Source organism: Mastigoproctus giganteus, chromosome 12 (genome assembly GCF_048544385.1).
Source record: "Mastigoproctus giganteus isolate SK-2022 chromosome 12, ASM4854438v1, whole genome shotgun sequence".
NCBI lineage: Eukaryota > Metazoa > Arthropoda > Arachnida > Uropygi > Thelyphonidae > Mastigoproctus > Mastigoproctus giganteus.
In genome coordinates this window covers 61050653-61078142 of record NC_143586.1, presented here as the reverse complement: position 1 = coordinate 61078142, position 27490 = coordinate 61050653, and the positions used below count along the sequence as shown (strand labels likewise).

General features: G+C 35.1%; 1 protein-coding gene across 1 annotated transcript in view; it reads left to right on the top strand.

The window, feature by feature from the left end:
* LOC150077098 (transcriptional adapter 2-beta-like) overlaps positions 1-27490 on the top strand; it is a 201889-nt gene that overhangs the window by 53422 nt on the left and 120977 nt on the right. The window contains exons 3-7 of the mRNA XM_090385784.1: positions 4076-4135; positions 8037-8137; positions 8727-8770; positions 15545-15595; positions 25121-25177. Coding sequence (XP_090241910.1) covers positions 4076-4135; positions 8037-8137; positions 8727-8770; positions 15545-15595; positions 25121-25177 — 313 coding nt within the window. The remainder of the gene's footprint in view (positions 1-4075; positions 4136-8036; positions 8138-8726; positions 8771-15544; positions 15596-25120; positions 25178-27490) is intronic.

Genomic DNA, 27490 nt, shown 5'->3' with positions numbered 1-27490 from the left:
ATACATTGAAAAGAGTGAACACATGTTTACACAAGAAAGATATACACTTTTCAGCATATTCTGTAATGATTTTAGTTAATTTATATTGTTGTGTGTGTGTGTGTGTGTGTGTGTGTGTGTGTGTGTGTGTGTGTGTGTGTGTGTGTGTGTGTGTGTGTGTGTGTGCGCGTGCACATGCATGTGCACACAGGTAGTGGTGTAGAGACTCATTAACTTCAAGTCTGGTATCTGTTTAGTTCATGAATTGAATTTTAGGCCACTTTTCCAGGAAAACGGTATCTTATGGTCTGGAAAATACAGTAATTACTACATTTTGGTATAATACAGGTGACTGACTCATCCCCAACACAGAAATGTAGGCCGCTCCCAGATAGACCAAGCTGGGAAAGACTAAGGACCAGGCCATGCCCAGTCGTTAGAAAAGTATCACCTAACCCAAAGTGAAGCCGAGGTGACTTCCTAGTATTTATAATACTAACATGAGTAAAAATTTATTTGCCGGCACTCAAGTGTTCTTTTCTTTTCAGACTTAATGTCATATAAAGTCTGTTCTCCTCTGAGTAGGAGATTATTGTTTAGTTTATTGTACAATAAATTAAACCATAATGTGTCACAGGAGATCTGCGGGAAGCCTACCTTTGATCACCTGCAAGGCCTCATTAGTGTGAGAAGCCCAAGTTGTATCTAGAAGAGTAAACTTTTATTCCAATAACAAATGTTTATGAATAATAGAATTTTGAACTCTGTTATACCAAGCAACAGAAGCATAGATCAAAATCATAAAGTAAGTTAAGTGATTGGCCTTTTATACTCCAACCCACCCTGACAGCTCTTTTGAGCTTGGTATATAAAAATTTTATTTTATTTTATTATGCTGAACATCAGATACCAAGTATCTGATGTTCAGCATACTTCAAGGAGACTCCCTGATTCGTAACTACTGGGAAACTTCCTGCTCAGCCTGCCTTTCTGCAACATATATACCATCTTTTTAGAAGAAATTGTAAGCTTATACTTCTTACTCCAATTAAACCATTTAACACAAAAGTAGCTCTAATTTCAAGTTCAGACCTGGCATTATCATAAACAAGAATGCCATATCATCAGCCTAGGCAACAGAGTCAGCCCATTCAAATTTGTTTTCTAGGAACTCATCTAGGACAATATTTCATGCAAAAGGACCAAGAACTGAACCTTGGGGACAACTGTGCTCTACATTCCTGACTTGTTCAGAATATTTATGATCAGAAAAATAGCTTTTTAAACACCGAAAACAGATATTTGAGCAATTGTAGCTCTCACACATTTAAGAATGCCTCTCAACCATATCATGTAAAAGACATCCTTGAAATCTACTTGAGCAGTGAAGAAACATCAAGTTTTATGTTAAATTTAGCAAGACATTAACCAAGACTTTTTACATGCTTATGGTAATGAAGCCTTTTCACAAACATCTATCAATGGATTATGATCCCTACCAGATAGGCCTGTAATGGAATGAAATGGTTACTTTTGTACAGGAAGAAATCAGATGTGACCATGTGCAAATGATAAACAACTTCAATACTCTCAGAATCTCTCTTGAAATGCTGTCCTTCACAATAACTCAAATGTGCATCGTGCAGGCAATCGTGTTATTTCGACAACCAGGGATATTGTTCTCTTGTAAGTGGTGACAGGGTTCAGATCTACCTAAAAATTGTAGAGCTGAACCTTGATTTGTTAACCAGGATGAAAGCTGATGTTTCGTGTACAGTGCACAGACAAAATTCTAGTCCTTAACCTGGAAATCACTGTTTGCACGACATCCAGCAGAACACTGGTTGCCTGTTGTTCCTCCCCATTCACTCAGCAGATCTAGCCCCACAAACTTTTATCTCTTCTTAAAAATGAACAAAGCAATGAATGTTTGACATTTGAAGTCACTAGAAGAATTAATACAAGATGTACTGTAGAAACTGTTTTACAGTAGTTGTTATTAGCTGCTGGCAGAAGTGTGTAGTTGCTATAGGTGATTTTTTTGGAAAAAAAAGTTTGCTTAAACTTCCGTATTATTGACTATAATAAATCTGTATTGAAAGTTTTCTTTATTTTTGGCTTTTTTTTTATGAAAACCCCAAACAATGTAAGGTACCATGCATGGGCTGAAGGAGATGGAAAGGGGGGGGGGAGAGGATACCAGAAACTCTGCTCTGGAGACCAAACATGGGTTTCACCATTTCAAGCCTCTAATAAGCAAAGTGGTGGTATTGTGTTGGTCGGTGACAGTCATCTGCCTATTAGATATACAGTCACTCCCTGCCTTATGTAATACTTGACTTATGGAAATTCGACTTTACGTAAGTTTTTGCTGGCAAGTGCAAACTTAAAAAAATCATGGAAACATATGTATTTTGCATCCTGTGGGAATAAATGGAGGTATCGTGATAGTGCAATTTTCTGTTAGTGCAATGTATTATAAATGGGTAATAAACGCGATCTTATTGCATTTGCGATAATACTGGTAACTGGAATTCTGTGGTTTTCTACGTTATGGTGAAATGAGTTCTCCTTCACTGAAATCTTGAATCATATAAAAAAACAAATAAATTTTCAGAATCTTCTCTTCATTCTTATTTACTTATTGCATTGGTGAAGGGAAAGGGACCAAAGGAAAGTGCAAGTGGTGACAGTGCTAGGAAATGAAACAAAATTGATTTAGAAATGAAGTGATTAAGTACGAAGCAAGACAAAATTTATCTATTGCACAGAATTAGGTCTCGCTTCTTCAACAGTGAATACTATTTTAAGGGACAGTGCATATATAAAAGAACATGTTAGAGGATCAATGCATTTAAGATCAACAGTGATCACAAAACAGCGTTCAGGTGCTATATCGAAGATGGAAAAGCTGTTAATAATATGGATTGAAAATCAGATTCAGAAGGAAGTGCCCCTGAGTCTAATGATCATTCAAGCAAAAGTATTTATGAAGATATTAAGAATAATTACGGCGAACCCCAAGTCTAGTTCGTGGAAAGCAGTGGGTGGTTTAATAGGTTCAAGCATTGTGCTGGTTTCCACAACGTTAAAATATGCAGTGAAGTCACCAGTGCCGATTCTGCAGCTGCAGAGAAATTTTGTGATGTGTTGGAAAACCCTTCTAAATCTCCACAGCCCTCAACTTCTGCAGTGGTGTGCTTATCAGCTGGAGAGTTAATTCTGGCAACGATTGTCAAAAGGTAAAACTTGCTGATGTTATGCCTGTCTCCGCTCTCTTTTTGTAATTTTATAATTTTGAAATTTTTGTAATTTTGTACACTTTTGTAATTTTTCCTGCACATGAGATAAAAAAATTGAATAAATAATTCTATTTACATGTTCATCGAAACATTTCTTTTTTGTTTCAATCAAATTTGCGAGTGCTGCATAAGCATTTAGAGAAATTCCGACTTACGTAGATTTCCGCAGAATGCAACCCTTACGTAAGTCAGGGAGTGGCTGTATATATATAGTTATAGTCTGCATATGTAATCTCTATAGTTATTGTTATACAGTTAGCAAACTCATAGCTAACTGTTGTAAATATTATTCTCTCGAATCACCAAATGTGAACATGTATAAATGAATTGAATTTGTTATTTGCTTTATCTTCATAAGCAACATTTCAATATTTATATTGTTTTTATCTTGAAGTTGTTGTTTTTTAGTCATAGCCCATCCTGTAGTCTTAATAGAAAAAATGCTGAAATTACTCCTGTTTAGATTCAGAAGTACATTGCAAAATGAAGTGCAGACATTAGTTTTGTGCGTGTGTTGCTTTTCACCCATTACACTCTTGTGAAAAATCTGTTACAGTATCTTTTTAATACATATATGTATATTCATATTGTAAAATTTAGTATTTTATGCCCGCATTTCATGCATACAGTAGGCTTTATTTACATTAATAAAGTTAAGATTCATTTATTTTCACACACATCTGTTTGCCTCTTCAAATAAGTTTTTATGAAAAAAAAAAAGTTGAAGTAAAGGTTTAGTCTAAGAGATATGCTGATATTAACCTTTACTTATATTGTATCTTATTACTCTATAGTGTTTTGCCTGTGGCGCTGAACTTGGAAAGCACAAAAACAGACATAAATATTTTTTAGTGGTGAGTAATCTTATATATAACCATATGTTTTATAAATGTAATTTTATGGTGCAGCAATGGGAAGGAAAGCTCAAATATAGCCCAATTCTTTCATATTTTCATTGTTCCAAGTAATTTCCAGCCAAGAATGCCATCTTTATATAACTTTTAATATTTTTACTAATGCAGTTTATCCTAATTTCATCTTTTTATTTATTTATATTTTTAATTTCTGAAGTAGTTTGCAGATTTTAATGCAGAAACAATGTATTAACCAATACAGGGATTGAAAATACACATCTTATATTTATGGATGGAGAGTTTACTGGTAATCTGATGCATTGTCATCTTTTTTTAAAACAGTTTCGTGGGAGGGGTACGGTTGCAAAAAAAAAAAAAAACAGGAACACATTCAATTTTTTTATTGGTAATTTTACCAATTAAAAAATTGGTAATAATCATCTTACCTTGTTTTAACCAAAATAACACTAATGGCAAGACCTTCACTTGTCCAGATGCAGTTTTGGAATTTAAGTTTCTTGGAATTGTTTTAAGACTTGAAACTATTTTAAAACCCACATAAAGCAAAAGAATACAAAAAAAAACTTTATTATTGGTAAAGTGAAATACAGCATAATAATTTAAAATATGAAAATTATTTAAAGATACATAAATATTTTCTGGAATAGTGTATGCAGCTAATCTCTGGACTTCATGTGCTGCCTCTCTGAAATGATTATTCACTATAGAAACCCGAATCCTTATGGGCTATGCACAACTGATGATTTAATCCCCTATACTGCTTCTTTGCACACCACTTCACAGTCAGATTAACTGTATGGTGAAACAATGACAGAATAATTAAACCATATTAACTCCTGAGAATCCACTGTAACTTCAAGAATATGTTGATAATATTTGATCTTCACTCATGAAACTCTGTAGTATGGCTAATCAATATAACCTTGATCTCACTGTAGACTAGTGGTTACAAGTAAACAAAAAAAAAAAAAAAAGTACAGACTATTCAGGTAAATATGTGAATTATGTTTTCTCTAAACTTAATTAATCACTTAAATTTTTAATTTCAATCTTGATTTATTATCTTTTATTTTTATGTAAAGGCTCTGGTGGTCTCTGGTTCTCCTGGTTCATTTTATGTACTCAAAGTGAGGCTATTGTTATTATTAAAAGTTGACCATCAGTCTATGCACAACTGATGATTTAAAAGCAGCAATTAGAGCAAGAAGTTTGGCAGGGTTGTTAACGACACTAATGACAGTACACTGCTGCAACAGGATCTGGAAAGGTTGAGCAGATGGGCTTCGAAGTGGCAAATGAAGTTTAACATTGACAAATGTAAAGTACTGCATATGGGAAGCAGTAACCACAGAGTAACATATCAACTATGTGGTACTACACTCAGGGTGGTAGAGAATGAAAAGGACCTGGGAATAATTGTGCAGTCAGATATGAAGTTTTCTGAGCAGTGCAGATGGTCGGCAAGAGTAATTCATGGTGTCTTATCAATGATATACAGGAATTTTTCTAGCAGGGATAAGGAGGTGATTATCCCCTTGTATAAGGCAATGGTCAGGCCACACCTTGAGTACTAGAATACAGGTCTAGAGGCCTCATTTTAGGAAGGATGTAGAGCTGCTTGAACGAGTACAGAGATGAGCAACAAGATTAATGGACGGAAGAAAGGGTTGCTTTTATGAAGAAAGACTTAAAAAAAAAGTTTTGCAAATTACAGTGTCGGGAGACTATGCACCAGCGAGGTGAACTGATTGAGGTGTATAAAGCCTTGAATGGTTTGAGCAAGCTCAATGCCAATAGGATTTTTCCTCTTGCCCAGATTAATTGCCTGAGGGGACATAAATTCAAATTGAGGAAAGAAAGTTGTAGGATAGATGTGTGGAAGTTTGCCTTTAGCCAGAGGGTGGTTGATTTCTGGAACAAACTTTCATCTGTCATTGTAAAAGTAGAAGTGGACAGCTTAAATAAATTCAAAGCAGAACTAGACAAACATTTGGAGGAAATATGGATGGGTGAAATGGAAAGTTTTTTTTTTTTTTTGGCTGATGCTGTATAAGCTTGCTTTCTTGCATTATGTTCTCAGTGTTCCCCCCAGGACCCATCTAATGGGTGCACTGCCCGATGAATTTAACTGACCGCCCTTCTAAAATTTAAGCAATTCTCTTGGTACTGTATGGTACTGCTCACTGATCTCGATGAATATTAATTCAGACATACTAAAACACTCGAGGTCAATGCGACAGGAGCATATGACGTTAAATTATGCAATTAATTTTTTGCTCGGGATTGCTTAAGTTACATTTATAAATAACAGAAAATTTTATAATATTGCGAAGGATTACACTTCCCCATCTGACACTTCACAGTGCCACCCGGCTGGCAAAATTTTCTGGGGAGAACACTGATGCATCTGCTAATGCTAAGTGTTACCATTCTGCATAGGAATCTTACATGTTATTCTTAGAATTTCATAGTCTGGGCTTGACATGTCATTGTGCAAAAAAGAGGATGCATATAATAGATTTTATCATACGGACTATATTTCCCATACACTTGGCGTTTTTAATCACTCACGAAATTCCTATGGGAATTTCATATATATATATATATGTTATTTGAAGGGTTTGTATATAAGTATTTTCTATAATTGCGTAAAACTACTCTCCAAATTCTACAACTAAAATTTTTCACACTTTGGGCTATTAGTGTAATACGATGGCAGGATTGTCTGTTTATATCCCAATTACTTACCTAATTTCACCTCCTGTAGTTAAACAGCCATACAATTGCCTGTTGCACATGTATACTATATATGTATATGTAATTTATTATTTGTTTATAAAAGGGCATATTGAAAGTTCAGTATATCTTAATTGGGGTATTCTTTTAAAAAAAAATTAAAATTTTATTTTTCTTTGTTAATTTAAGATGTTACTTGCTTGTAGTCTAAAATTAAATGAAAACACAATATTATAAATCTTTTGCAGCTGTTTACACACACACACACACACACACACACACACACACACACACACACACACACACACACACACACACACACACACACACACACACACACACACCTCAAGGCATCCCACTTCCCCTTTTCCATCTAAAAATGATTGGGAACCCTCTCCTTCAAAATATCAAAGTGAAGGGCATGTAATATTGAAATTTTTTCTATTGAAAAGTTCAGTTTTAAAACCAATGCCTATCTCTCCTCCCCTTCACTTTTTTTCAGCCTACATTGAGAAGTTCAAATAGTTTATGTCATAATTGGGAAGGAATATCCTTGCACATATGCTCAAACCTCATATTCAGAGATTAAACATGTCTATGTTATATTTATCGAATTTCAATGTAATTGCATCTGTAGAATTCCAGAAATTAATAGTTTTGTGTAGTTGTGTTCTACATCCACTATACAAATATCTACAAAAGTGAATTCATGGTTTAGAGGTATATGCTAATTACAAAGCTCTGGGACCAATTGAAGAAATTGGATTTACATTTTGCTACTTCTGGTTTAATGTGCATCTGGTGAAGCCTTAGTACAAAGAACTGCATTGCATACAGGATATTTTGTAGACTGAGTTATGTTTTTGAAAAACGTTAGCTGATCTAAGAAAGGATTGTGATTTGTTTCTTATTAAAAGGGCTGGTCGTTGTTTTACAATTAAACTTGTCCTTTGGTGCTCAATAGAATGAATTGCATGCCTTTTACCTTTTGATACTTATGGTGTCATGTTTGAGAGATCCAAAATTCATAATTACCATGTTTTAATTAAGTTTTAGAATATGAGAAGCACCTTAACATAACAAAGAAAGGTATGCTTATGATTCTTTTTAAAATATATATAATTCAGTAATAATTTTGTTGTAGGACTGTGGTAATATTCCAATTTTCAAATCACCAAATGCTTGGAGTGCCAAAGAAGAAACTTCATTACTTTCAGCAGTTGAAGAGTATGGTTATGGAAACTGGTATGTAGCATTTTTTTTTTTTTTTGTGTAAATAATTTTTGCATAATAATTTCCTTAAGGAATGTTGTTCTTTATCCTTATGAAAACTGATTTTTAATACTTTAAGGTATTATTTAAAAACAAACTTCTCCCAATCAACTAAAATAATATTTTGAAGAAATTTTTTTCTTTATCTTTCTAAAATATAAATAGAACAAAAAAAAAAAAATCATAAACCTTTGGTTTATAAAAATAATAATAATAATAATTGCCATGCACAAATACAGAAAAGTTATTTTCCAACAAGAATAAAAAATGTTATTATTTTTTGAACAATATTTTTTGTTCTTGGACAATACCTTTTCTGTATTTATTCATGGAAATTGTTACTTTTTTTTCTTTTTTATTTAATTATTTTTTATCATGTCTGATTATAGTAAATTTTTTTTGTTGCGAAGATTTTATTTTTGTTATCTTAAAAATTAGTTTTAGAGCTGTTTTTTTGTTATTTTCAGTAATTTATGAATTGAAACAACGAGTACATTGAATTTCAGATAACTGCTTTATATTCATAAGGTAGTTATTTTTATTACCTTTATTATCTTTACAGGGAAGAAGTTGCTCAATGTATTGGTAATAACAAATCAACTGAAGGTAGGTGTCATTTGTATCCTAAATTTTTACATATTATAATATTAAAAGATTTAACTAGAATATTTTATGGAATTTAAAATTATTCTAACTATAATAGTTTTTATATACATAAAGCCACTTTATGGAATATACTGCTGTATGGATGTGAAATATGGTCAATAACAGCAACAGACTGGAGGAGAATTGAAGAATTCGAGATGTTTTGCTGGCGAACATTAATGAAAATCAACTGGAGAGACAAAAAGATGAATGAAGAGGTCCTCAGAGTAGCTGAGGAACAAAGAACAATCAAGAAAACCATAATAAAGAGGAAGATGCGGTTCCTAGGACATCTCCAGAGACAATGATTGGATAGTTAACATACTATAAGGATGACTTGAAGGAAAAAGAAGCAGAGGACGACCAAGAATTACACCACTTGATGATGTGCTCCAACTCGCAAGAATTGCACCACTTGATGTCTTGCTCAGATTCTCAAGAATGAATTACAGTGAAGCAAAACAAAAAGCCCAAATTCAGGTTGAGTGGAGAAAAAAGATCTCTATGGTGACAGGGCTTGGCCCTTAGAATGATGATGATAAAACCTTTTAAGGTATTTTTGAAGTACTATGCAGTTTTTTTTATTATAATTAAATTTTTAGCAGTATTTTTATTATAATTAAACTTTTGTGTAGTTATTTCTCTTAGTAGGTTTCTTTGTTCATTTTTGTGTGGTGTGGGAGGGACATTGGTATTTTTAGGCAGCAGTTGTGGCATGCCTTTGAAATCCCATGTTGCTGTGATTCTCTGGGTAAGTGCAGGGTCATGCTTGCTTGCTTGTTTATTTTTGATCTTTGAGAATTGGTCTCCATAGCTGAGTGGTCAAATGAAAGAGTACAAAAGTGCACATACTTTGTGACCATGGTTCAAGCTCATGTGACAGCCAAGTATGGTACGATGTTCTTATAATATTCTCTCTCTCTATCTTGTGAATTCTTCTGACCTTGTGTGGCTGTGCTAGAGTATAAACAGAATTTATTTATTATTATTTTTTTGTTTATTTTGCAGTTTGATAATTTAGTTTTATTTAATTGCTTGGTAACAGGTACAGTCAGCACCTCTCAAGTATTTCTTATGTTGCAGTTAGCAGCAGCATGTCATGGAGTATAAGAATGGTTTAACTTACACATTGTTGCCATAGCCAAGGGGTCAGGCACATGGGTGCTTAAGTACATATGCTTTGAGTAACAGGGGTTCAAACCCATGACCTGCTAAATACAGTGTTGTTTCTCCCTATTCTGTGATAAGGAGATCCTGTGAACGTCTCTGACCATGTGGTCCCAGAGTATAAACATAAAATTTATTTTATTTATTTTACTAATTGAATTTGCAGAGTAACAAAATTTGTTCATCATGAAATGGACGTGGAAGAGTCCTCCTCGAAAATACTAGTGAAATTGACTTCATATTGACAAACAATAAATTGAGCAGTCAGTCATCTTCACTGACTGGCTCAGTCTTGAACCATTTTTATGTTGGAAGCAACCATCAGTTACTGAGAGCAAAATTCAAAATTGATTGCAGGAAAGAACGAAAGAAATTGGTCAAATCAACTATTAAGGGTATTAAGGGTAAGTTTCTACAATGGATAAAAGGATGGTTAATTGGGAGAAGACAGAAGGTGGTAATCAATGGGTGCTGCTCTTCTTGGACTAATGTTATTAGTGGAGTCTCACAGGGTTCGGTGTTAGGTCCACTGTTTTGTAAATTTATCAATGATATTGATGAAGGTATATCAGGCTTAATGTTGAAGTTTGCAGATGATACAAAGGTTGGCAGGGTTGTTAATGACAGTAATGGCAGTGTGCTACTGCAACAGGATCTAGATAATTTGGGCAGATGGACTAAGAAGTGGCAACTGAAGTTTAACCTTGACAAATGCAAAGTACTGCATATGGGTAGAAGTAACCCCAGAGAAATGTACCAACTGTGTGGTACTACACTCAAGGGGGTAGAAAATGAAAAAGACCTGGGAGTAATTGTGCAGTCAGATCTGAAGTTTTCTGAGCAATGCAGACAGGCTGCCAGGGCAGGTCATGGGGTTTTGTCAATGATATATAGGAATTTTGCTAGCAGGGAAAAGGAGGTGATTATCCCTCTGTATAAGGTAATGGTCAGGCCATGCCTTGAGTATTGCGTACAGGTCTGGAGGCCTCATTTTAGGAAGGATGTAGATTTACTTGAGTGTGTACAGAGAAGGGCAACAAGATTGGTGAGGGGAATAAAGGAATCCTCTTACCAAGAGAGGCTTAAGTTCTGCAAATTGCAGTGGCTGGAGACTAGGCACGTGCACGGTGATCTGATTGAGGTGTATAAGGCCTTGAATGGGTAGAGCATGCTGAATTCTGATGGGATCCTTCCACTTGTTCAGATTACGAACCTAAGGGGGCATAAATTCAAATTAAGAAAAGACAGATGTAGAATAGATGTGCGGAAATTTACCTTTAGCCAGCGGGTGGTTAATTGCTGGAACAAACTTCCATCTGTCGTTGTGGAAGTTGATAGGTTGAATAAATTTAAGGAGGAACTGGACAGGCATTTGGAGGGAATGGTGTGATTTTTTTTTTTTTTTTTTGGCTGATGCTGCATAAGCTCATACACTTCCTTTCTTGCATCACATGCCACTACTACTACTACTAAAGTGAAAATCAACACTAACCAGCTATCAAAAAATCACCAAAACTTTCAACTAGAACTATCCAATCGTTTTCAAGTGCTGATATGTTTTTATATGTTGACCTTGACACAGATATTTCAAGTGATAATGACAGTCATCAAGAGTATTGTAGATACTGCCTATGCCCTTGCACTTCTGGTGAGATCAACATGCACAAGTTCACAAGTTCACTGTTGATCTCACCAGAAGAACACTAGAAGAAAATGAAGGGCTAAAGAAAGCAAAATGAAAAATGGTTACACTTAAGAGCCAAATGTTTGCATTGAAGCTTGATGATGGCATAACAAGAAATACTGAAACAAGTGGAAGAATTTTATTCAGATCTTTATAAAGATAAAAGTCAACTGGATCCAACACCAGATGCAGAAGCTGTACCAGAAATTTCAGTCAAAGAAGTAGAAGCTATAAAATCAGTGAAAAATGGCAGAGCCAGTTAGTATGTAAAGCTCCAGCAAAACTATTTTCAAAGTTCCTTCTACTTAACAAGGTGCCTATAGTATGGAAAAATGCAGAAGGCATCCTTCTGCACAAGAAAGGTGACAAGGCAGATTTAAAAAAACTACCAACTAATAAGTCTATTGCCAGTTGTCTACAAGGTTTTCTCAAAGATACTTTCAAATAGAATAAGCACAATACTTGATGCGGCACAACTCAAAGAGCAAGCAGGTTTCAGAAGTGGCTTTAGTACAATGGATCACACATCCAAACAGTGCAGCAAGTTATAGAGTGGCACAATGAATACAACTTTCCATTACGTATAGCCTTCCTCAACTATGAAAAAGCATTTGATTCAGTCACAAAACAAGCAATAATCAACATCCTAATCAACCAAGGTGTAGACAGAGCTTACATCTATATTCTCCAATCAATATATGAAAAGGTGGCTGCATTAATATGGGTCAAGAATTATAAAGTGTAGATCAATATAAAAAAAGGTGTCCAACAAGGGGAGACAATTTTCAGAACCAAATTTCCTCTTTAGAAGAAATTTTTTCTAAGCTAAATTGAGATAATAAAGGACCCAAAATAAATGGAGATTACTTAAATTACTTATGATTTGAAGATGATATTATTCTCTTGCTTTCATGCTGAAATCCTTCAGCATGAAAGCAAGAAGTTCGGTTTAAAGATGAATATCAAGAAAACACAGGTTATGTTCAACAAATTTACCAGAACAAAGAAAATCATGGCCGATGAACTAGAAGTGGAACAGTATGTTTACCTTGGACAAAAAATTTCAGCAGATGGAAATATCAAGTTGGAAATTGAATGGTGCATAAAATTGGGATGACAGGCATTTGGAAAGCTTAATATAGTCTTGCCACTCTGTCTCAAATGAAAAGTTTTTGACCAACGTTTCGTTCCTGTCCTTACATATGGTTGTGAAACATGGACATTGAATGCCAAAGCTTTACAAAGACTGAGGGGTCACACAAAGAAGTATGGAGTGCTGAATTTTGAACATAACCAAAAGAGACCAAAGGATGTGTATGGATTTGCCGACAAACCAGTCTGTGACATCACTGAAAGAACAAAGCACTTAAAATGGAAATGGACAGGTCACATATCAAGAAGAACTGGTGATAGACGGACCAAACAAATTTTGCAATGGATACTGTTTGACTCTAAATGCTCAAGAAAAAGACCAAAGATGAGGGGAATTGATGATATTGTGAAATCTGGTGGTGTAAAATGGCAACAGAAAGCATAAGATCACAGTTACTGGAAACATGTTGATGAGTCCTTCATCCTGCAGGAGATCGACAATGGCTGAAGATGATGATGAGTGGGAGAACAAATAAATAACTGAAACCATAAACAAACACAGCATTGACACTTGTCTGACCATACCACTCCAGTACTTGTCAAGCCTTACCACTCTTCAAGCAAAGTCTTCAGTTCTGCAAATTGCAGCATCTGGAGGCTAGGCACCTACAAGGTAATCTGATTAAGGTGTTTAAAGCTTTGAATAGATTCAGCAAGCTCAGTGCTAATGGGATTCTTCCTCTTGCTCAGACCACACACACATGAAAGGGCACAAATTCAAATTGAGGAAGGACAGTTGCAGAATAGATATGCAGAAGTTTGCCTTTAGCCTGTGGGTGGTTGATTACTGGAACAAAATTCCATCCGTTGTTGTGGAAGTTGATAGTTTAAATAAACTCAAGGAAGAACTAGACAAACTATTGGGGGGAATGAATAGGTGAAATGAGACTTGTTTTTTTTTTTTGCTGATGCATATAAGCTTGCTTTCTTGCATAATTTGCCACTGCTAATGTTAAAGATGGTCAGTTTCTCACATTCAATTTTTTTTTTTTTTTGAAAATCATTAAAAAAAATTACTTCAGAAACTACTGCAGTGAAAATTTAATTCAGAAAGTTAGAAAACAAGTTGAGATTTTTATTGATAATTAATTAATGGTTAACACAGGCATATTATTTTCAAGGGAAACCTGTCAGGCAACCTGCCACCATTGCCTGGTTAAGAACTGAACTGGTCAGTATCATCATCAACTTTTGCACCTGGAAGACATACTCAGGTTCTTTTCTATCTGTCCATATTTTAAAAAATATTCCATGACAATTAAATCTTCCACTAAAATTATCTCATTTAGAACCAAACCAAATCAGTTGGTACTTGATTGATCCCTGGGACCGAATCATTTGAGATAAGCATGACTGCATGGTATTCGATACTTGAGTAAGTGTCGACCCCCCCCCCCCATTTTATTATCCTTCAAGGCATCTGTTCACTTTTCAGTTTTATCCAGTAATATGCCAAGGTTCAGCGTGAAATCATTTCTGAATAAAGTGTAAACAACAACATCACAACGCGCATTACAGTTCAGGTCTCATTTTTAATGATTAATATCGTAATGTCCAAAAAATGCTTCATAAACTTTAAATGTTCATAAGTTCAATGGCAACAGCTAGTTGCACTTTAAATTAAAACTTGCAACGCAATTCATACACCATTTGCAACTAGTCATGGTAACTGTTGCTGATGCTATTACTATTGCAGTCTCCTGCGAATTCAAATTTTTGTGTAAACCATACAAAGCTCATCACAAGCTGTTTTGAGCTGTTTCCTTAATGCAATGATTCACATTTATCATGCATTTCTTGCTACGAGGGGGTTTAAAGAGGAATGACAGGATGGGCAGAAGTATCTCATGACATTTGCTAACTAGTAGCAATTTTAAAACTATTGTTTGCTTGTATTTTGTGAGCCATATGTTTGAGTAGCAATGACATTGTACTTTTTCAGTGCAGTTTTACTAGTGCTGTAGTTTCAGTGAATATCTGATAACTCACGTGATGGAATGAATAATACGAAGCCAAATCTCATCAGTTCACATCCTTGGGTGACATAGCAAGTTACAAATTTTTGAAATTCCAGTATTTTGAAGATTATGCTATAGTCTTAAGTATACAGTGGTAATTGTTATTTTTATTAGTTAATACAGTATCTCTAATTTTTACCTTTACAGAACAATGGTCATCATCATTAAGCCAAAATGTTAACTTGTACTGACAGAATGGTTCAGTGAATAATATATTTTCCTAAGAAATAAAGGTTGCAGGTTCAGATGGTACCTCCAGTATGGATATTGCAATTGACTATATTTTTTAATATGAGGTATAAACAGTGAGATATGATTTCAGCAAACAAATGGCCTTAAAAAAACTAAATACACACTACTGTACTGTTAAGTACCGAACTGTGAACTACTGGTATTGAATGCTTCATAAAATGAATGATTTTATACATTGCAAATATATAGTGACAATGTCATAAAGTCTAAAAAATATCTAAAACAGAAAGAAATTGGTGTTTTGAAATTATTAATGGAACATAATGCATAAATTTAGTAACCATAGTGCTTTAAATCTGGCTGGCCTTTTTTCCATTTGCTCTCGTATGGTCTGCTACTACTCTTGGAGAAATATTCAAAATTTTCCAGATTTTTGAGGTTCTACTGTATTGCAAGTTTCTTTTGTCGTAACTGTTGATAACCTTGTTTTAATATATTTACACATTGTTTTTTCTTTATCAGATGTGAAAGATCACTACAACGATATATTTATAATAGGAAATATTGGACAAGGTAAGCAAATTTTAAATGATATACGATCATTTTTTCCTTGATATTATAAAATAGCCAATGCTATTTGATCTTGTCAGAATTATGAAAAGTACAAGGACTTCCTTATCCTGTGTCCATTTTTAGTAAATAGAAATTGTATTAATAGGCATACCTTGATTAGGCAGTTTAAATTTTTTGGCTAAATAAAATATGAGTTCATGGACACCATGGTATTATTTATTATTTTGAAAAAGCCAAATAGCTTCATAATGTTTTATAATTTTGAAGTTCTAGCTTCCTATATTACATTCACATTCGGCAACTTCATTTTCATTCCTTATTTCATTTTCACGCCAATTTTTGGTGTGAAAATGAAATGAGGAATGAAAATGCTCATGTCTACAAAAAGCTCAAAAAATTAACCTTTTAATGAAAAATGTATTTTGCAACCTTTGTATGCCAGTGAGTGTGTGAAAAATTTAATGCAAGTAGGCAGCCAGTATATCCATATTAAGATCCATAATATGATCCAGTATTCCACGGCTTGGGGCACCTCTGTAGCCAGGTGGGAAGGAGAAGCAGTGCGTAGCACACGCTTCTTGATTAGACCGGGGTTCGAGCCCGTCACCACCAAATACGGAGGATGCGAAAGGTCAGGGAATGACCACCGCATATCCTGGAGCAATGTGGCCTTAGTTGCTAATGCTCCTAAAAACCAAATAACAAACAAACAAACAAACGGCTTGGAATTTGTTCTGGTAACCCCAAAACCTCATCTCCAAAGGGAAAAGGGCACCAATTTCTCTTAAGAGTCACCACTCCATCTACATAAGCAATGCTGACAAGGGTGAGGGAATTGTTATTTCTTTTATTATAAAAATAACTTATTTTTAGCTTTTGTAAGTAAAAATGGTGTTTTATTTAATATGATTTATGATTTTTATCACTCTTTGTTTAAATTTCTTTTTAAACAAATTATATCTTTATCTCCCCATTCTCAGTTTTCAGCTTTTCATCTTGAAAAATACCCTTTGGGGGTAGTGGGTTAGAATTTTCAGAAGGATACTCAGGTCAGGTATAAAGCCAAAATCTGGTAATATACATTATCTGAAATTCATATCCTGCTCTAAGGGAGGGATTTACATCTGCTGGATGCATGGTATTCGTACAATTGCATGAATTCCAAAAAAAAAAAAAAGAAAAGAAAGAAATATATTCAGTCATGTGTTGTCTGTCACGTACTGAATATATAGTTAATCTTTCCTAATGCTAATAAATTGAAATGAAAATGGAAAGTACCGAATCATACCGAACTTTTGCATTTAGAGAATATATGTAGAGGAAAGTGTATGGGAGGATTTGATTTTATTTAAATCTTCCTATATCCCTTTCCCTACAAACACCAGGACCTTATTTCTAACAAACATAAGATAATTGGTTTGTTAATTTAAGATTCCAGTTACTTTCTATAAAGGTAATTGGGATCTTAAACAAATCCTCCATTCTGAAACTCTTCCTTCCTCTTTCATTACCATTAGGGAGTTACTGCTTAGAACTTTTGCACTTTTATATTATGGAGGACAGTCACTTTGAATGCTCCAGGCATGAACAGAAGAATATTTTAAATGTACCCAACTATGAAGCTTCCCAGAAAGTGATGTGCATCACTTAATAATATAAAATTGTAGTGACAAATGGGCCTGGAGTACTGGGGTCCATAGTTTAATAATTTTCAAATAGATATTTACAGTATACCCAGTATAAAAATAAAAATAAAATATAAGTACAAATTCAGTAGCTTTCGGAACTCGTGTCCCTTTATCAACTGACAAATTTGAATACATTACAAGCAAAGTGTGGGACGTTACTCATTCGTCATTGTTGTAGCATGGACGTGTGCTGCCTTGCGCCAGTGATCATCCATCAATAAAACGGTTGTCTCCAGGATTGGATGTATACGCATGCCTTTCTGGCGATTTAATGCCTTAGGGTTGTTTATTATGTTTAGTGACTCTAGCCATAGGCGGTGGCGAAAGTGTCGCGCGTGGTCCACTATCTCAAAGTCGCGCTTGGGGTCAAGATCGTGGTTGGTAGCCCAAAAATGTTCTGCAACCCTTCCTGATGGATACCTAACTACCATTTATGTTTCTATGGGAAAATGTATTCTGACTTGACTTACAAACAAAATTTCGGGGCGCCTCCGTAGCGAGGTGGGCAGGAGCAGTAGTGCGTAGCACACACTTCTTGATTAGACCGGGGTTAGAGCCCATCACCACCATATATGAAGGATGCGGAAAGGTCAGGGAATGACCACCGCATATTCCCGGAGCAATATGGCCTTAGTTGCTAATGCTCCTAAAAACCAAACAACAAACAAACAAAATTTCGGGACATAATTCGTTTACTTGATGTGTGACACGAGAAAAAGAACAAAAGGTTTTTCCTGTATTGATCCACCATAAAAATTTTCCTCAGTATGGTACTACTTCAAATAAATTCTTAATAATGAGTCTAATAAAAATGTGAAATGTGTTTAATTAAAACTGTAGTAAATTCAGTTTTTTTAACATAATTTTTCCCTCTCATCTTATAACAGGTTTCATTATGCTAGTTATTTGTATAAATTTTTACTGGTTTTATGATCTTTCTGGTTTTTGATTTATTGGTAGTGGCAAATGATGCAAGAAAGCAAGCTTAAAAAAAAAAAAAAAAACCACCCACCTCATTTGTCCATTCCCTCTAATAATTTGTCTAGTTCCTTCTTAAATTTATTTAAACTATCCACTTCCACTGCTCCAACTGGAAGCGTGTTCCGGCAAACAACTACCCACTGGCCGAAAACAAACTTCTATTCTTCAAACACACATCTATTCTGCAACTGTGCTTGCTCAATTTAAATTTATGTGCCCTTGTGTGTTGTTTGAGCAAGAGGAAGGTCATCAGTATTTAGCTCAATCGAGTCTAAGCCTTCAACACTTCAATCAGACCTCCTCTCAGGTGACTAGTTTCCAGATGCTACAATTTGCAGAAGTGAAGCCTTTCTTGGTAAGAGTACCATTTTTACCCCTCACTGCCCTTCTCAGCACTATTCCAGCAGAGCAACTGATAAAATGAGGCTTAAATACCTGTATGCAGTACTCAAGATGTGGCCTAACTATTGCATTATACAATAGGGTAATCACCTCCTTATTCCTGCTGGAAAAATTTCTTCATATCATTGGCAGAATTCCTTGAGATATCCTGACAACCTACCTGCACTGCTAATAAAAATAACTTCGTGTGTCTGGTTGCAGAGTTATCCCCCAGGGATTTTTTTTTTTTTTTTTTTGTTCTCTGCTAATTTCAGTGTTATACCACACAGCTGATATGTTACAGGGGATCCTCATTATCCGAGGATAATTGGTTCCAGAAAATTCCATTTAAAATGAATCCACTGAAAACGGGAACCAATTTTTGTAATTTTTATTATTTAAATAAAACTAAATGCAACTAGGCATAATTTTTTAAGAGTTTAAGATTCTATATCTATATAATATCAGTGTAGATACACCATAGACAACTCTTAAAGTAAAACTATAATAGTAGTGTGTAAAGCATCATTTCATCTGTATCTCATATTGTGCTCATCCTTCACAACGAGTTGCCCATATATTGCACTACCTCGAATAAGTAACGAAATAGAAGACTATTGTTACTTATTCTCGGTGGGCATCACCACCCAGACGGCACCGTTCAGCATTAGCAAAGGCACATGATGCAAGAAAGCAAGCTTATATAGCATCAACAAAAAAAACAAAAAAAACCCACCCTTATTTCGCCCATCCACTCGCTCCAAATATTTGTCAAGTTCTGCCCTGTATATATTTAAGCTAAGCTATAAAATTCTACTACAGATGGAAGTTTGTTCCAGCAATCAACCACCCGCTGGCTAAAGGCAAACTTCCGCACATCTATCCTACAACCGTCTTTCCTCAATTTGAATTTATGCCCTCTCAGGTGATTATTCTGAGCAAGAGGAAGAATCCCATCAGCATTGAGCATGCTCAAACCATTCAAGGCTTTATACACCTCAATCAGATCACCTCGCAGGTGCCTAGTCTCCAGACACTGAATTTGCAAAACTTAAGCCTTTCTTTGTAAGAGCAATCCTTTGTTCCATTCATTAATCTTGTTGCCCTTCTCTGTACTCGTTCCAACAGCTCTACATCCTTGTTAAAATGAGGCCTCCAGACCTGTATACAGTACTCAAGGTGTGGCCTGACCATTGTCTTATACAAGGGGATAATCACCTCCTTATCCCTGCTAGCAAAATTCCTGTATATCGTTGACAAGACACCATGAGCTACTCTTGCACACCATCTGCACTGCTCAGAAAACTTCATATCTGCCTGCACAATTACCCCCAGGTCATTTTCATTCTCTACCACTGTCAGTGTGGTACCACAGATTCGATACGTTATTCTGTGATTACTGCTTCCCATATGTCGTACTTTAAATTTGTCAATGTTAAACTTCATTTGCCACCTCTCAGCCCATCTGCTCAACTTTTCTAGATCCTGTTGCAGCAGTGTACTGTCATTAGTGTCATTAACAACCCTGTCAACCTTCGTATTGTCTGCAAACTTGAACATTAAGCCTGATATACCATCATCAATATCATTTATAAAAACAGAAAACAACAAAATGACCCAATGCTGAACCCTGAGCGACTCCACTAATAACATTAGTCCACGAAGTACAGTGTCCATTGATTACCACTCTCTGTCTTCTTCCACTCAACCATCCCTTTATCCATAGCAGAAATTTGCCTCCAATGCCACACCATTCCAATTTGTGCAGCAGTCTTCCATGTGCAAGTATCAAAGGCTTTTCTATTTTCTAAGATTGAAATATATGATATCAAAGTTATTCTTTGCATCCAGTTCTTTTGTGACTACATCATAGTATCCAATCAAATTAGTCAGACAAGATTTCCCCTTAACAAACCCATGCTGTGTCCGAGCTATAACTGAAGTCTTGTCTAGATGATGCTGCAGTGCCTCTTTAACCAGTGCTTCCATTAATTTCCCTGAACCAAAGTTAAACTAACAGGTCTGTAATTACTTGTGTTGCCCTTTGATCCTCCTTTGTGGATTGGGGTCACATTTGCACATCTCCAGTCCATGGGTACTTCCCCTGAGTCCAAGGAAGCTCTCATAATTATGGCTAAGGGTTTGCTTACTTCCTTTGCTGCTTCCTTTAATATAACTGGATAGATCCCATCCACCCCAGGTGCCTTTCTTGTATTTATCTTCAACAATTTCTCCTCCACTTTACTCTCAGTTATTACAAGATTCTCTAGCTTACTGCCAGAGTTGAATACACCTCTGGCATTCCCCTCGCTGAATAACTCTTCATGTGTGAATGTCGATGCAAAATATTAATTTAGTTTGTTAGATACCTGAACAGGATCATCAACAGTTGAACCATCGATATCAAGTGGACCAATCTGATTCATCCCCTTCATTCTAGAGTTTACATAAGTAAAGAACTCTGCTGCTTTTCTTTGCATCCTTTGACAAAGATTTCTAATAAACTGCCTTTGCCTGCCTAACCTCCTTTGTAACTTGGTTACAGACCAGCTTATATCTATCATAAGCTTCTGTGTCACATGTTAATTTATATGTATCCCATGCATTTTTCTTCTCTGTCACATGTCTAATTAGTTCATCTGACATCCATTTAGGCCTAAATCTTGAACAATATTTCTTTGTTGGTATGACAAGCCTAGTAGCTTCCAAGATTAATTCTTTGAATGCTTCCCATTTTGAATTTCCTGTTGGTAACATCATCAGTTGGTTCCAGCGTATAAAATTTAAATACTGTCTCAGACCACCGTAGTCACCTTTATGAAAGCAAAAATCCTTCCCTTTACCCTTGATGGTAGTTACCCCTTTGAGTAAATCCCACTTCAGCACACTGTGATCACTGCCACCTAGTGGTCCTTTATCTGCAGATTCTTGATGCATGAAGAATCATTACTGATAATCAGATCAAGAGTATTACTCCTTCTAGTTACCTCCTGAACATGCTGATGTAGAAAACAATCATCCAATAAATCCACAAAAGCCTTGCTAGTGTGTGTGAGTGACCAACCCACAAATTCCATTCAGTATCTGGGAAATTAAAATCCCCCATTATAAGACACTCTAATTTACTGGCCCACTGTATTTCTCTGCAAAATTGCTCATTATACTCATCAGATTCATTAGGCCTATAACACACACCTACTCTCATTTTTCCTTTCCCAGTGCTTATGTCACACCAAATAGACTGAACATTGCATTGTTCACCAACATCAGTTGGATGCACTTCCTTAGATATTATGTGTTTCTTAACCAACAGCATAACCACTCCTCCTTTTCTGTCCTGTCTATCCTTTCTCTACACATTGTACTCCCCAAATTCCAGTTCTGAACTGCTTATGTCTGTGTGACACCATGTCTCTGATATCCCAACAATATCTCCCTTTGATGTCTTGACTAGCATTTCAAGCTCATCAGATTTGTTAACTATGCTCCTAGCATTGGTGTACATGCAAATATACATGTACCTGTTTCTGCTCTTAGTTACCCTAACACAGCCTATGTATTTACTTGTTCCACTATGACTCCCAGCAGTCCTGGAAATTCCCATTGCCTTGCTTTCCAGGCTGCTGCTCAATTGAATTTCAATAGTAGTAGTGCAAGAATTACTTTTACCTTTACCAGCGGCTACTGTTAATCTATCAGTCCGTGTATCCCCCCCCCAAGCTAGCAGTTCTCCGACCCACCTAACTCTGACTTGATAGCATCAGCAAATATTCTTGCACCCTTTCTATTTAAGTGCATCCCATTCCTGTAGAAGCAGTATCTCCTGCTAACAAGCACAGACCAGGCTGAGAAAAATTCTACCACTTGAACCTTGCACAATCTCTCCAGGGCCGAATTGATCGACAAGGCTCTCATCATACACTCCCTCCCATTGTGTCTGGGCAGAATTGCAGACACTTTCAAATTCAACCCTAACTCAAGGCTTTTTTTCAGCATTGTCTTGTACTTGTTAAGTAATTCTGCCAGTCTCCTACTCCTAATATCATTAGTGCCAACGCGTACAACAATATCACCCTTTGTGCCCTTAAAGGATGATATCTGCCCTACAACGTCATCAACCTTTGCCCCTGGCAGACATACCTTGGTCCTGTTCCATCTATCCTTTTTGCACAGTATGTTTCCCATTTCCCTGGCAATAGAGTCACCTACAGCAACTAGTTCCTTTGGGACCAGCGCATTCTGCCTTGGGGGTTGCCACTGTGTTGTGTGATGTTCAAGTGCAAGCTCTGACATTGATGTGGGCAGCTGAGAGCTTGATAAGCCCCTCAATTTAAATCCTTCGAGGGCATCCACCCTGTCCTTCAAGCTCTCATATAAGCCTATAACAATGCCGAGTTGGCGCCTGATTTCCTCGCACTCCTTACATCGCGCACACAGAAAGACATTCCCCTTGGCAATATCATGTCCCGTTCCTGATTGCTCCACAAACATCAAACAAGCAGTGCATTTCAATAGTCTGTGATTCAGGGGACAACCGCCCCCCTCAGTTCTCCCCTGAGCCACAGCACTTCCACTAGTTTCAGTCTTTTGCTTTGCTGCTCTGGTCTGAGTCATGATTTCTATTCAAGTTCAATAAAATTCCAATACAAAATATAACCCTAAACCTATAACCCAATGCAGTTATAACACCATATATATATGTATTTCGGTATCAAATATTATCTCTGAGTTACGTTATAGGACTTTCTCATCCCCTGTCAACTTATATGTATTAATTTATGATGTTACGTTTGTAATAACTAGGTCGCTATATTTATTTAGTTAAAAAAGTACAATTCAATTGACAATGAAATTTAATAAGATTAATAAATTTTACTGATTAACTGATACTACTATTAAACAGTGGTGGCAAGTTACGAATGGTTAATCTACGGACACGAGGTATTATTTTCTTTCCAAATCGCGCTATCTAAATTCAAAATAAACCACGGAGCTTGACTAGGTCTATAAACTACTTAAAGAAAATAATTTAATCTAACAATTAAGTCAAAGCGGCTAAGTATTATTAAAAACTTTCGTTTGCGAGAGCTGCAAAATCCGTCCACACGTGGATTTGATACCCTTACCGATACTAAGTAATAACCTACAAAATCTCTATCTAAATTCAGTTTAAACTAAAGTATTGTTACTAGGAATATAAAGAAACTCTAAAAAATAAATTAATATGCCAATTTAATTCAATAAAAAAGCAAAATCTTCTCTATTTGCTGGAGCCGTAAAAACTTCGCCTGTTTCAAAGCTAGTTGGCTTTTCATTGGTGGGTGGGCAGGTACTCTGGTATTGCAAGTGAAACGTTACTTATTCGAGGTAGTGCAATACATGGGCAACTCATTGTGAAGGATGAGTAGGTATGGTGTATCTACACCGATATTATATAGTAATGTTTATTATGTACTTTTAGATAGTAAAAAATGGATGAAGGAACTGAAAAATGAGAAAATTATTTTATTAGACATGTTTTTTATTATAATATGTTGCACAATGTAATGTTAAGTAAAGTTTATTGAAGTTACACTATTTTTCAGTTGTACAAATAAACAATGAATCCAGAGTTGTTCGTGGTTTTTTTTTTTTTTTTTTGTTGTATTTTTTTCAGATAAAATTGTGTTGTAGCATTTAGTTGTCTCTAACTTTGCGCTTAACATTTGTTGCACGATCATGAAGAAGATCGTTCTCACAAAAAATATTCAAGTACTCGGTCAGTTTTCTGAAGGGAAAAAGCTTTAATTTTCAAATCCTCGTAACTGTGGGAACTCGGATAATGAATATTCGGATACTGGGGACCCCCTTTATTTTGGAATTGCTTTCCATGTGTAGTAGCTTGTATTTGTCAATGTTAAACTTCAATTACCACCTCTTTAGCCTATCTGGCCAATTTTTCTAGATCTTGTTGCAGTAGCATATCCTGATTACTGTCATTAATCACCCTGCCGACTTTCATATATCATCTAAAAACTTAGATATTAAACCTGTTATGCCTTCATAAATATCATTAATAAATATTGTAAACAACACTGGGTCTAGCACTGAATCCAGGGATCTAATAACATTTCAAGAAGAGTAATGCTCATTGATAACCACTCTGTTTTCTTCTAAACCATCCCTTTATTCATGGCAGTAATTTAACTTTTTTTTTACTTAAATTTTACTATTTTTTATGATTTAAATTATCTGCTTTTGAAATTTAAAAATAATTGGATTATTTTTTATATTTAAAAATAATTGGATTACCTTTTATATTTAAAAATATTTTTATTTTAATCTTTAAAAGGAATCTATTGAATGGTATTGTGTTATGAAAAAAAGGAATAGAATGGAAAAGCAGATGTTGAATTTTTTTGTAAATACTGTTTTGTTTTTTTTTGTTTTTTTAAGCAGTTTCTATTGAAAAAGATTTATGCATTTTATTTTACAGCTACCTGGAAAATAGAAAGTAAATTGAATATTAAAGACCAGACAGTTTTGGATACAGGTATATTTATTTTATTGTATAATAAGTATAATATTTATTGTGTATCATAGAAGCAATCACTGAATCTCTTATACTTGGTTTTGATGTACAGCTCACTGTGGCTTATCAGCCTTTCATTCACTACTTTCCTCCATTCTGTCCTAGTTCCTGTTAGTTTTTCATTCCTAGCCAGAACAAACTCTCTGTCATCTAATATTTGCTCACACTTTTGAGCCACTTTCCTTCCTTTTTGGTATGACTGTTACCATTCATTTTTCATGGTTGCCACATTATAGCCCAGGTTGCTGTTGTGCCAGTAAACCAAAAACGAAACCATTCATTTTTGCTTCAAATATCTGTTTAGTTAATCTGCCTTCTCCCACCTTTTTTCCATGTGTCATCTTATGTTTTTCTTCTCATACTTTTGCCCATATATTTGTTATTGCATGATTTTTTTCCTTATTTCCTTGTTTGTAATGTGGTCTTACCATTACTTTCATCTGTTAGTGCCATTTATTTCTCTTAAAACCCTCATTTCTGAATATTCTAATTTTTGATCAATTCCATTATTTCTTATCCAGCTCTCAGCTCTATGCACTCTTCCAATTTGGAATTTTTTTGATAATTGGGTGTGTTTTATCCAATAATTTATACAATACAGTAATTGTTTTATACAATGTTTTATACAATAATTTATCCAGGAATAAAAAGAATTAATCATTTTAACATGTATAGAAAGTGTTTTTTTTTATTTTTAAGTGTTTACCACATAATGCTTCCATGTTTGTTCATTGTGTATAGTGCTCATTATTGCTATTTTGTGAGGTTGTGCAAGAAGTGTTGGTCTAGTTTAAAACAATGAATGTTTAATGTGAAAAAAAGTTCTTAACAGTCACTTCAGATACAAACAATAAAATGTTCAGGTGTGAAAGCAAGTATTATTTTCATATATCAAGATTTTTTATATACCAACATTTCTCTTATATTTGAAGTAGAAAAGGAGTACATTCTCATTTTTGCAGTTTTGTGCAGATGTGAAATTAATGTATCACATAGTGGGAAAAGCGATATCACTCACCATAAAGCATGGAAAATACATTTGTAACATCAAGTTTCAGAAATAAAATAAAAATATTCATTTTTTTCAAAAGTGGACATGCTGATTTTGATGCTAAATAGGCAGAATGTCATTTTATTGATTTTGGTAGAATATTATTTTCCTATGACTGTAGCAGATTATGCTCTTATTCAAAAATTTTTTTCCTAAATTGGAATTCACTGAAAAGTATGGTTCACGCAGGACAAAAGTAATGGGTATTTTGAATGAAATGGCAGTCAGATATAACTGCCACAGTTGTTCAGTGTTCGCAAAATGGACCATTTTCTTTTGCAGCCAATGACATTATTGATAGAGATGCCCAACGTTGTAATGCTTTATAATAATGAAATACAGGCAATGCCCGTATAACTGGTGCACTATAACCTTGCTGTTTTTGCTCCATAAAATTCCAAATCAAATCAAATCAAACCTGTATAACACGGTACTTCTACAGCATGGTACTTATATAACAAAGTTTCGCTCTAACATGGTTTGAGAATTGTGGGAAATCTCGCATAACATGGTATTTTTGTTCTGGGAAACCTTGCTATTATGTTAGATGTAATTTTCAACATTTCCATTGCTTTTGTGAATCCCTGCTGTTGACTTGCTAGTTGTTATCGCCTTCATGGTATTTTTCTGAAGCACATTTCTGGAGGTCACTACCATAAAACAATAAAAACAATTTGCAGTTTCTGGTTTATTGGTCTTTTCTGTTAGTATAACCAATTATAAACGGGTAGTAAACTCAATTTTCTTGCATTTGCTATAGTACTGATAGCTGGAATTCTGTGGGTTTTCATGTTATGGTGAAATGTGTTTCCCCTTCCATGAATTATTCAATCATATAAAAAACATAAATAAATGCTCAGAAACTCATTACTCCATATGTCACTTGTGCATATCGTGTATGTTGCAACTTTTACATGTCGTGTTCTTTAATTAAATGAATGTAGATTATCTGACATATAAGTATCACAGTTTGTAAGATAAGATGTTTATTCAGTTATTACTAATTAAGTTACACCATTATAAAAATTAAGTTTCCGATAGTTATAAAAAAAAAAAAAAAGGTGCATTTTTGTTGGCTTTTGGAACATAACCCCCCCCCCCCCTTTTGTACTGGTTCTTAGTCCCGTACAACACGGTTTCACATACACAAGATTTTGTAGGAACCAAACTACCGTGTTATACAAAGGTTACCTGTACAGAGAATTGCAACTATTCTGCTTTCC